Source organism: Aquarana catesbeiana, linkage group LG03, assembly GCF_042186555.1.
Source record: "Aquarana catesbeiana isolate 2022-GZ linkage group LG03, ASM4218655v1, whole genome shotgun sequence".
In the NCBI taxonomy this organism is placed as follows: Eukaryota; Metazoa; Chordata; class Amphibia; order Anura; family Ranidae; genus Aquarana; species Aquarana catesbeiana.
The window spans coordinates 38378245-38391062 of NC_133326.1; the positions used below are offsets into that span (position 1 = coordinate 38378245).

Below are 12818 nucleotides of genomic sequence, written 5' to 3' on the forward strand. Positions count from 1 at the left end.
GAATTTGTTAGATTTTTATTTTTTGCTCAGCCTTGCAGGCTGAATTTAAAAAAATTGATCGATGTATGCCCAGCCTTACAGCAATTTTTACATCTGCAATAAAGTAGAGGTAAACAGTTGGGTCTATAAACACATGTTGACAGTCATTATACATTCCTTAGTCATGCGACATAGAAAATATCACCCAAAACACTTCAAGACACTTTTTTCTTTTCAATAACTTGACCACATTATCCCCTCTTGCTTTCCAAGCTTTAAATGTTCAGCTGCTCTGCTGTCATTGTGATTCCTGCCTGGAGCCACTGTAATCCGACCCTTCAAAATCTGCTTTTTTTTTGTTTTTTAATTTAAGAATAAATCTGCAGGGTTTCTATCACTATCTGCATTGGGGAGATTACCCCAACATCCCTGTCCCAGTGATGTGAATGGGCAGGGCCGGTCCTGGCCAGGGTGCACGGGGTGCAGTGCACCCGGGCGCCACAGAGGTGGGGGCGCTGAAGCGCCAGAGTGCTCCCCTCCCTCCTCCTCCTCTCCATGTCTGTAGGTGGCTCTTTTTGCCAGTCACCGCAGCCGCCGTCGCTGTATCTCTTGCCGAAGCCCAGCCATCCCCCCTCCCTCCTCCTGTCAGAGGAGGAGAGCAGAACCAGCCACAGATCGTAGCGGCTGTGTCTCTGTGTGCAGAGAGACCAGCCGCGCAGTGACGTCTCGGGGGGGGGCGGTCCGTTCCCGACGTGTTCCAGCTCTCCTACTCCTGTGTAACTCCTGCCTGCTGCCCAAGCCTGACACACTCTGCTCTCCACCCAGGCGGCGCAGCTGCACATCGTCCTCTCCTCTCCAGCTGCCGCCCGGGTGTTTTTTAATTAGCTCAATGGAGGGGGGCTGCTTTGTCAGGGGTCTATACTAATGGAGGGGGGGTCTATTCTAATGAAGGGGAGGGTTGTCCTGGGGGGGTCTATTCTAATGAAGGGGAGGGTTGTCCTGGGGGGGTCTATTCTAATGAAGGGGGGTGGTTTGTTCTGGGGGGTCTGTACTAATGTAGGGGGGTGGTTTGTCCTGGGGGGTCTGTACTAATGGAGGGGGGGGTGGTTTGTTCTGGGGGGGTCTGTACTAATGTAGTCTGTACTAATGTGGAGTCATTGCCAGAATACAGATGTGGGTGCTACTCAGCGGACTCGCCACGGGCAATTCAGTGTGAGCTGACTCCTGATCAGAGGAACCATTGTTGCTGTATCGCTGGTTCGCTGCTGTATCGCTGCTGTATCGCTGGTGAGAGGGACGATCACCCATTATCTACTAACGTCCATAGGAACTGCAGTCTCTTATCATCTCCTGTACTATGTCTGCAGTCTCTTATCATCTCCTGTACTACGTCTGCAGTCTCTGATCATCTCCTGTATCATGTCTGCAGTCTCTGACCATCTCTTGTATCATGTCGGCATTCTCTGACTGTCTCCTGTACTATGTCTGCAGTCTCTGACCATCTCCTGTATTATATCTCCAGTCTCTGACCATCTCCTGTAGTATGTCTGCAGTCTCTGACCATCTCCTGTACTATGATTGCAGTCTCTGACCGTCTCTTGTATCATGTCTACAGTCTCTGACCGTCTCCTGTACTATGTCTGGGGGCTCTTTCTAACAGACAGCCCTCTGTGTGTGCATCAGAGAGACTCCCCTCCAGGTCTCGTTAGTGTACTCTCTTCCTGTATTTTCTTTATTGTTAAAAGATCATGGGAAGATCCTAGGATAATGAAGACTTCTTAGGGGAGCATCTCTGTGTTTGAGTCGTTGCCATAGTAACATTTGTAAAGGGGAGGAGTTGGTAAGATGACCACACCCACGTGGGGGCGCCAGAAATATTTCTGCACCCAGGCGTCTGTGAACCTAGGATCGGCCCTGTGAATGGGTGACAGTAGGACAGGAAAACAAAGATAACAAAAAATAAAAATCTAACCCTAAAATCTTCCCTAAAATTTTCATGTTTATCAGAAGAACACATTAAAGTGTCTGGGCAAAATATAATAGGATTTTCTTACTTACCATAAAATCCATTACATGGAGTTCATTAAGGCACATGTGAATTTAGAGACGGTTGTGTCATACAGCTGCATACAAGATGATATGGAAACTGGCAAACAAAACAGTGACCAGCTCTGTATAACCCCTCCTACTCCCAGCATGCTTAAGTTCATTTGAAAAAAAAAGCACACCCAGAGCATGATCATAGATATGGAGCAGTGGCACCTGTGTCTCTTATTAAACTTCAAGAAATACATTTTTGGCAAGTATAAAAATCACATTTTATTCCATTGAGGGAACTGTTGGGATGTCCCAAAAGCAGTCCAACTGCAGGCTTGGCAACAGCCACCAATCACCAACTGGCCCACAAAAAAATAATAGAACTGGGGACCGCCTGCAACCTAAAGAGCAACTTGAAGGATCGTATGTCCATAGTTGGCATCAGAAAAAGCCAGAATATCCACTTGGTAAAAATTAGAGATTGTTTGAACAAAATACCAGCTGACAATCTTGTAAATCTGGTAAACAGTAGCTTGATGCCGAAAAGTCCAAGAAGCACTCACAGATCTAGTAGAGTGTGCTTTGACAGAGAAACTTGAGTGTTCATCTGTTTGAGCCACTGGAAAATGGAGAAATGAGAAACAGACTCCCCTTTACGGGGACCAGAAGGAATGACATAGTGGTTCAGTTTTTTTCATTGAAGCAGTGGTTGCGAGATTGACAGCACTTGAGCTAAAGAGTTCTCCTCATATTCACTCACAGGAGATGCACACAGGAAATGAGATGGGAAACTTCTAAGAATTCATCCACACACTAGCTCAAGGCTGCAAGCATGAGGTCCAGACACTTCTTAATTTAAGGGTCAGTTTGAATGGCAACCAGGTATCTTTTGATGACCCTAGTCTAATCATTTACATTTGGCAGATCCAAGTTGTGGCCATGGCACGTTGTAGGGCAGGGACTGCCAGATAAAAGAAGAATTTGCTTGTCAATGAAAAACAGGTGCATTCATCACATGAATAGTTATGACTTTGCTAAGATGGGAAACTACCAAATTCACAGCAGGTACAGCTAACCTTTTAACAAAGTCCACCTCAACTGGCTACAGGAGTGACACTGATAGCCAATAGGGATGAATACCTTGTTAGGGTTTTTCCAGTCTCCATAAAGATGACGGAAAACAATGGGTGCATAAAAATAATTATAGCAGTCTTGTGAACTCTGTACCTAGGCTGGGAACAGCACTAGTAGAAGCTGCAAGTTCAACCTCTAATTTTAAAGTGGTGTGAACCATGTCAATAAGAACCACTGTGGTCTCTTTAAGCCTTGGAATACTGTCAGCAACCTGCAAATCCTCAAGGATGGCATTGTTCATTAAGGACTTAAGGGCCTTAGTTTACCTTTGAGACCAAGTTTGATGTTACACCCAAATTTCGATACAGACCTGGAGCTTGGATATGAACAATGCAAATGTCTGTGCATTGCCCCAGTGATGCATTGATCTAGGTTGCAATGCTCCACATGCCTCAATGCAAATTAATAAATGCACATTCTTTCTTTTATAAATATGGGTGCATCTATTAATTTAATTTAGAAGGCTATGCCATTAAGAGACTGAGCATCTGTTAGAGTTTTGGCCCTTCTGGCCCAGCAGTAACTAATGCCACGGGTAGATCTGATAAGGATTCTGCAGGGGGAGGAGTGGAAATACGCCTATAGTCTCTGCAGGTCAGCGTCAGCAATTAATTTTTCAATCTGACTCCAAATTTTGCACAAAGGTGATGAAATCCTTCTGGGATAGAACCAGGGAGAGGGCCAAGAGTTAATGAGAAAAATTCCAGGCTGCCAGTGTCAGCCTTTCAAGGGGTGCATTGCAGACAGTACCAGAACTGTCAGTGGATCATGAGCTGTACGCACCTGGGACTGCTCCTTATGTGTCTGACATCTGTCATGTTACACTGCAAGGTAGGGCAATGTGGTTCAGGGCCAAGCCTTTAATACTCAGGGCCAAGCCTTAAAAAGGTTTCTGGTAGAAGGAAAGGCTTCAGGCAGCCAAGTTGCTGTAGGTGGGTAGTAGAGACGAAGCAAGCATAAATCTATATCTCACTTACAGTGCAAAAGCAGCATTGGAAAATAGAGAAGGAAACACACGTGTGCCACATTACACCCAGCTTTAACCCCTTCTGCTGTAAACTGGCAGCAATTGGGGAACTGAAAATGCCACACAGTGGCCACACAAGTAAAGTAGCTCCCTCTGCTAAGCCCACAAGGCCCATTCACAAAGTGAGCCTTCAGAGACAGGGTCACACTTGGGGCTTCACCATGGCTCTGGTTTCAGAAAGAGCTAATAAACTAGCTAAAAGTCTGAAAAGCATCACTCACAATGCAGATCCCAGAGGTCACATTCCAGGCTAGTCATGCGGTCGTCCAGTTCAGTAGACTTCAAAAACTAGTGCCAATCTAGATAGCTGAGACCAGCTCAGCAGCTTGAAGAGTTATCTTAAAAAGTAGCTAGCAAAAAATGATTAGACTTTTCTCAGCTGAGCAGAGAAAAAGGTGTCCACTCTTCTAAGACACTAGCAAAACACAGAGGCATGCTGGGAGTAAGAGGGGTTATACCAGGCTGGTTACTGTTGTTTTTTTTGTTTTTTTCCATCTTTCAATACATGTACTTTTCTCCATGTTTTGTCTTTTTAAAAAAGCTACAAGTACGGAAAAACACTTGATGATCCTGCCAAAATACTAAAGTGTTTTTTTGCCCAGACATATATTTTAAGACATTTATTCTAAATTATATACTGTATACATAATGCTTGAGTACATTCTATTCTGCAAAATATACAGATAATATGCTTAGAAATGCAAATAGAAAGAAGGAGAGTACTTTTTTTACTTTGACTTTTAAGTCATGACTCTCACCTGATGTGTGTTAATTGAATGTAGGTTTGTAACAGTCCAATCCACATCTGGTAAGGGTGAACCAGACCCATTACAGGTGATCACAGCATTGTCCCCTTCATGGACCACCAAACTGCTATGACTAACGCTGATTTCGGGGACATCTGCACACAAAAAAAAAACAGATCACTGCATTACTTGACCTCCTAATAAAAAATATGATCTTCCAGGGAGTTCACTAGTTCAGCTGTGTAAAGTATACCTCCGAAAATCTGATTACTTTGAGATATGGTTTCATTTTATCCTCCAAAATGTTTTTTAAGTAGCCCATCTGCTCCTATCTTAATTCCCCATGGACAATTTAGTGATTATATTGCACTCCCCTAATAGGCACCATTTTTAATCTTGAAACCTTTGCTGATATGAGCTGGAACAAAATAAAAACTAGTCACAATAATGTCATCAACGTTCGTAATTGCCCTGGGTTTGTAATCCAGAAGATGCTACAAGGAATGCATTAATAGAAAAGCCTTCCATCTGCAGCTTACGGAGCGACAGAAATGCTACTTGAAAATAGAGGAGCCTCTTTAGGTTTTACATTTTTTTGCAAACAAAACGAAGGAACCTTAAACAGTGGCGCTAAGCTGATTATATTGATCACATATTCTCTGGCACCTGTTGGCAGGCTGTGGAAAATGGAGCTGTGAGTGGCAGTGAGAATTATTTATCTCGATAACGTAAGCTAATCCTCTAGGAAGACAAGAAGGCTGGAATATATTCAAATGCTCAATGCCATAAGAAGCCGTGATAACATAATTCAAGTCAGTGCTGTACCTGCATACTCAACAGGACATGCTTTGTTATCTTATAAAAAACAAAGTTCAGGTGAAAGACACAGAAGATAAGAGAGCACTGATCTCGTTTCTCTACAGTTCTTTTCGATTTTCCTGGTTTTTAAAGCCTGAATAAGCTTGAAAAAGACACTTTTGTTAACATTACTTTCAATGTATATGTAAATGTGGTGTTTTTTTCTGTTTGGATAGAGTAGGGAAGATTAAAGCAAGCCATAGATGATGCAATTTTCTTTCCTGCAACCAGAGGATTGAGTGTTGATGGATCGCTCATTTCCTCCATCAACACTGATTGTTGATCCCTACCGTATTGCTATTGTGTTCTGCCAATGAGAAGCCAGCCCTGCTAGCAGAATACATTGATTACTACTAGCGGCTATAGCTGCCAGCAGTAATCACATGCAAAAAATCTGACAGGTTGGTTGGATCGACTTCAGTACAAACAATGAAAAGGAACCCTCATGAGTGACACTTTAACAGAAACAAGGTTGTGTGCAAAAATATAGCATTCAAAGAGGTGCCATGTATTATAAAAGTAACAAAAGCTTTATTATTGACAAAAAATATTCAAGATAAAAGCATTAAATTACATAGATACAAGGGCTATTCATAGTCTATGTTAGATATACAATATTTCCACCAAATGTGGGTCACAACTTGAGATAGTTCCCATAATGTTGATATCCAACACGTTTCGAGAACGGTATATCTCTGCTCTTCTTCAGCGGTATTAATAAACTACAGAAAGGAACTATACTCTATTACAATGTGGTATGGTATACTGTACAATGTATAAAATCATGAAAAACATCCTTGAATGACCACCTGGGAGAAAATGGGGGGAGCCGGCCAAGAACCTACGGGCCCCTGAGGTCACAAGAGAAAGCCACAAAACAGTCTGCAACTTTGTATAATATAGGAATATTGTGTGAGCTGGTTGCATAGTAGGTACATATACAGAAGCCACAAAAATTAGCAGAGAGAGGGAGAGCCTCAGATGATCTTTTCTGTATACAAAGTCAATCTGTGGTGATGTATGCCCATGGATGGTCAGAGGACTTCATCACAACCAGCCTGCACATAGATGGATCAAATCTGATCCAGTCCCTGCTGAACCAGCCAAGATTTGATTCATCTTTAGCCGGCTTTAAACTGTGTCCCCTCTGGGAGGATTACCCTATGTTTTCCTAGTGACCATGGTCACCAAGAAAGAAGTCCATAAACAGTTGTCACCTGAGCAAGAGGTGAAGGAAAATCCTTCAATGGGAACTTCTGTGACGACACTCTGAGATGGGAATTTTGCCCACTTTTAAGATATTACCTCTCATTTCCCATTGTGTCCCCAGGACAGGAAGTAAGTAAAAATCTTTCAAGCAGAATAAAGGAAGTAAAAATTAACCTGATAAAGGTTCTAACCCTTCCCTATTATCAAACACTCTAGCAGAGTGCCCATTTAGTCATTATGCTCAGATGCAGATAGAAACCACTTTAACGTTAAGTAGAATTCTGTGATAAAACAAACTAATCTTAAAAATGTTCACTTCCCCCTCCATAATACTCCTATGCTGACTAACCTGTATAAGAAAGATGTATAAAATGTACCTAATTTTATCTCACTCCAGTTCAGTCACAAGATCAAGCTCCCCTGTGTCAGTCAGCAGGGAAGAGGAGAGAGCGCTAACAATGGATGGACCATAGGAAACTATGGGTGGTGTCACCACTAAAAGCTGTACCAGCTGTTGTTGAGCATTCTCTCTTCTTCCATGCACCCACTGCCGGCTGACACAAGGAAGCTGATTTACTAAAGGCAAATAGACTGTGCACTTTGCAAAGTGGAGTTGCCCCAGGACTTAGTAAATGAGGTAAAGCTTCCCTTTGCAAAGAATACCCAATCACGTGCAATTAAAATAACAAAAAAAATGCATTTTTGCTTGAACATGGTTGGATGGAAGACAGAAGAGCTTCTGCTCATTTACTAAACTCTGCAGCAACTGCACTTGTAGAATGCAACTGCTCTTTGCAAAGTGCACAGTCTAATTGCCTTTAACAAATCAATCCCAAGGGGTCGCGAGACCGGACCAGAGCTGGCTGAAAATAGGTAAGTACAGACAAACCCCTCTTTACGGACACTCACTTTACGTACACTCGCGAGTACGAACATACCTGTGAGTGTATGTAAAGTGGCTCGCAAGCTGCAGCTGAGTAATCCGTGTACGGATAGTTCAGTTTCCCGCTACTTGGAAACACGCTCTACTAACTGTGAGTCGTCTATATGCCAAGATAACACTATCTAGAGCTGTCACAGTTACTGCCATGGAATTTATGTGCACAGAATAAGAGAGAACTGGAGAACCTGAGAACTTTATTTCCACTGGTCTGGTCGGCTGTTACGGCCTAGCATCTGTGCCATTCTTGCGTGTTCAACTGTACAGTACTATAACCCCCCCTCTACAGCCCCTGACACCCTAGAAGTGAAAAAGGTATTGCTTCACTTTAAGTACATTTTTATTTTATATACATGCTCTGGTCCCATTGTGTACTTAAAAGTGGGGTATGCCTTTATACACATCTTTCTTACAAAGGTTAATCAGCAAAGCTGTTAGGAAGGGAGAAGGGAGATTTTTTAAGACTAGTTAGGGTTATCCTGGAATTCTACTGTAATTTTATACAACTCCCTGGGTTTCTGCACATACCTAGGGAATCGTTCCTCAGCTTCCCTCCCACAGCAGCTCAATAAACCACACCTGATTAGGCAGAGGTATACAGTGGAACCTTGGTTAACGAGTAACGCGGTTAATGAGCGTTTTGAAAGAAAAGCAACTTTTTTTTTTTAACTCTGACTCGGTTTGCGAGTGTTGTCTTGTAAAACAAGCAGAATTCAAGCTAATGGGGTGTGCAATACCACATTTGGCCAGAGGTGCGGGGGCGCCAGTGACACTCGGAACGGTTCAGAGCCGTTCGGAAATACTTTGAATTACTCGGAAATACTCAGTTCCTGAGTGTTTCCGAGCCTTTCCGAGTTCAGCCAAGCTGTCCCCGTGTATTTCCGAGGCTCTCCAGCACCCCCCCCACCTCTGGCCACATGCGGTATTGCATGCAATAGAAGTCAATTTGGAACTAATTACCTTAATTTCCATTGACTTCTATGGGGAAACTCACTTTGATATGTGAGTGCTTTGGATTACATGCATTCTCCTGGAACAGATTATGCTCGTAATCCAAGGTTCCACTGCAGTAGCTAGGGGCAAGTAATTTGCAGCCAGGTAAAGCGGTCCTCCACTGTTGGAATAGGTGTGCCAGCAGCCAGCAGGAGCTTAATAGCATGCCGATTCTCTAAAAGACCCAGCTACTCTGGGGACCCAGTTGCTAACAGAGTATTTCAGTTTCAGTGGGCTGACCATTTGTCCTTGGGTCTTGGATCCTTCCAATTGTTTTCCTGTATTACCAATGCTACCCTGGATTTCACTGTGAGGGACGCAGTTTATTAGGATAATCACAAGTAGCTGTATATGTTATAAACTGTTTTACTGAAGCAATGTTTCTTTGCTAGTTGCTCTCCTTTGCTGTGAAGAGGTCATGTTTGTGCAGCTTTCATAGTCTGTTCTGTATTATCCTGCAGAGTATGCATGTTCTTTGTCATCTTGAAAATGCATATTGCATCTATCTTTGCACCTGTTTAGAAAACTGCTACAGTTACTCCCCATCTGATCATTTGATTCTGCTTAAAAAAAAAAAACATCTTCAAATACACTTAAAGGGATTGTAAACCTCATGGTTTTTCCCCTTAATACATTCTATGCATTAAGGTGAAAAACCTTCTTTGCTGCAGCTGCCTTATCTGAACCCATCTGTTCCAGTGATGAGCATGAGCCCACTGGTTCCTCATTGAATAGGTTGATAGCAGCAGGAGCCATTGCTTCCCGTTGCTGTCAATCAAATCCAGTGACACAAGGGGGGGGGGGCCGAGTCCTGCTGTCTGTGTCAATGGATGCAGCAGCGGGACTCGGGAGCGAGCCCACACAGGTGCCCCCATGGAAAGCTGCTCTCCGTGGGGGCACCTGATGAAGAGGAGGAGCCAAGAGCAACGGCGGGGCATCCCAGAAGAAAAGGATCGGGGCTGCTCTGTGCAAAACCCTTGCACAGAGCTGGTAAGTATGACATGTTTGTTATTTTTATTTTAAAAAATGCAAACCATTATAACTCCTTTAACCGCTTCCCGACCGCCTCACGCAGATATACTGCGGCAGAAGGGCACGTACAGGCAGATTAACGTACCTGTACGTTGCCCTTTAAGAGGCAGCTTGCGGACGTGTGCCCCATGTCCGCGGGGATACCCCCTATCGCCTCACGGTGAGGAAGAACGGGGAGATGCTAATGCAAACAAGCATCTCCCCGTTCTGCCTGGTGACACTGTCACTGATCTCTGCTCTCTGTGATCGGAGTGGTGATCAGTGATGTGTCACACACAGCCCCTCCCTCCCACAGTTAGAATCACTCCCTAGGACACACTTAACCCCTACAGCGCCACCTAGTGGTTAACCCCTTTACTGCCAGTGACATTTTTGCAGTAATCAATGCAATTTTTTAGCATTGATCACTATATTAATGCCAATGGTCCCAAAAATGTGTCAAAATTGTCCGATCTGTCCGCCATAATGTCGCAGTCACGATAAAAAACTAGTAAAAAAAATATATCAATAAAAATGCCATAAAACTATCCCCTATTTTGGAGACGCTATAACTTTTGCACAAACCAATCAATAAACGCTTATTGCGATTTTTTTCACCAAAAATATGTAGAAGAATACATATCGGCCTAAACTGAGGAAAAAAAATGTTTTTTTAAATATTTTTTGGGGATATTTATTATAGCAAAAAGTAAAAAATAATGCGTTTTTTTCAAAATTGACGTTATTTTTTTGTTTACAGCGCAAAAAATAAAAACCGCAGAGGTGATCAAATACCACCAAAAGAAAGCTCTATTTGTGGGGGAAAAAGGACGTCAATTTTGTTTGGGAGCAACGTCGCACGACCGCGCAATTGTCAATTAAAACAACACAGTGCTGAATTGCAAAAAGTGCTCTGGTCAGGAAGGGGGTAGATTCTTCCGGGGCTGAAGTGGTTAAGGAAACCTTACCTAAGAAAAACATGGGGGCTGCCATTGTTAACCTTCAAAAATACTAGTTACCTGAATCTCACAATATACAACTGGCTTTAGCAGTGTCTCAGTGACTGAGCAGGAACAAATATTAGGATATATAATTTGTGTAGCTACGTACTCATTCTGGGCTATTAATCACAAATTGAGGACAGAGGGCAATACTGAGGGCACAGTCAGCAAAGCAACTAGTAGAAGGCCAGCAATTGCTGCCTATATATATATATATATATATATATATATATATATATATATATATATATATATATTTTTTTTTTTTTTTTTTATAAGAGAGTACTTTTAAAATAAATAAACTGGGTACAGAGATGACCTGAGATGGCAAATTAAATGGACTGCTGCTTATCCTTTGAAGAAAATGTGGAGATTTTGCAGTAAAAACTCTAATGCATCCGTCTTCCATCCTCTTCTCCAGCAATGATCAAACACGTGTAGGCTCTCTAGGTGTGCTGCCTCTATTCCTACAGAGGTAAGTGACTCGGTCCTTTCATAAATGGAGTTAATGCAGTTGTGTCTGGAGGAAAATCCTTGTTCTTAAAAGCTGAAGTTTTCTTAAACCATAATTTTTTTTTTTTTTTTCCTCCATTCACCCAACTCTAGGTTATTATTTTTATAACTTAACAAAAAAAGATATTTTAAACCACAAACTTCTGCTTTAGTTTTGGTTAAAGTGAGAAAGGATTTAAAAAAAAAAAAAAAGCCCCTGTATGTTGTTTACTGCTCTCTGGGGCTTCATTAACCACTTCAGCCCCGGAAGATTTGGCTGCTCAATGACCAGGTCATTTGTTTGCGATAGGGCACTGCGTCGCTTTAACTGACAATTGCGCGGTTGTGCGACGTTGCACCCAAACAATATTGACGTCATTTTTTTCTCACAAATAGAGCTTATTTTTGGTGATATTTGATCACCTCTGCGTTTTTTTGTTTTTTTTTTTGCGCTATAAACAAAAGAAGAGCGACAATTTTGAAAAAAACACAAATTTACTAAAGACAAATCCACTTTGCATTGCAAGTGCAAACTATAAGTGCAAAGTGCACTTAAAATTGCACTGAAAGTGCACTTGGAAGTGCAGTCGCTGTAGATCCGAGGGGGACATGCAAGGAAAATAAAAAACAGCATTTTAGCTTGTACATGATTGAATAAAAAACGGTAAGCAGAGCTTCCCCTCATTTCAGATCTACCCCTCAGATTTACAGGGACTACACTTCCTAATGCACTTTCAGTGCAATTTCAAGTGCACTTGTAGTTTGCACTTGTAGTGCAAAGTGGATTTGCCTTTTGTAAATAACCCCAACTATCTTTTAGTTTTTGCTATAATAAATATCCCATTTTTTTTTTTTAAGTATTTTTTTCCTCAGTTTAGGCCAATATGTATTCATATACATGTTTTTGTAAAAAAAAAAAAAAAATCCCAATAAGCATATATTGATTGGTTTGTGCAAAAGTTATAGCGTCTACAAAAATAGAGGATAGAGTTATGGCATTTTTATTATTATTTATTTTTTTTACTAGTAATGGTGGCGATCTGCGATTTTTATCGGAACTGCGATATTTCAGCGGACAAATTGGATGCTTTTGACACATTTTTGGATCCATTGACATTTATACAGCGAACAGTGCTATAAAAATGCACTGATTACTGTATAAATGTCACTGGCAGGGAAGGGGATAACACTAGGGGGCGATCAAGGGGTTAACTGTGTTCCCTCACTGTGTGAAGGGAGAGGGGACTTACTATGGGAGATGACAGATCGTCGTTCATACTTTGTATGAACACACAATCTGTCTCTTCTTTCCTGAAAGATCCGGGATCTGTGAGTTTACACACACAGATCCTGGTTCTCACTCTGTCACAAGCAATCGCGGGTGACCGGCG

General features: G+C 42.2%; 1 protein-coding gene across 8 annotated transcripts in view; it reads right to left on the reverse strand.

Annotated features, from left to right (window-relative positions):
- Nucleotides 1-12818, reverse strand: part of NTRK3 (neurotrophic receptor tyrosine kinase 3) — a 1063191-nt gene that overhangs the window by 524757 nt on the left and 525616 nt on the right. For all 8 annotated transcript variants that reach the window (XR_012242732.1, XR_012242731.1, XR_012242729.1 and 5 more), the window contains exon 7: nucleotides 4936-5078. Coding sequence is in view for 4 of the 8 variants with exons in the window: in XM_073618426.1 (XP_073474527.1) it covers nucleotides 4936-5078 (143 nt within the window). In the remaining 4 variants the exon portion in view is untranslated. The remainder of the gene's footprint in view (nucleotides 1-4935; nucleotides 5079-12818) is intronic.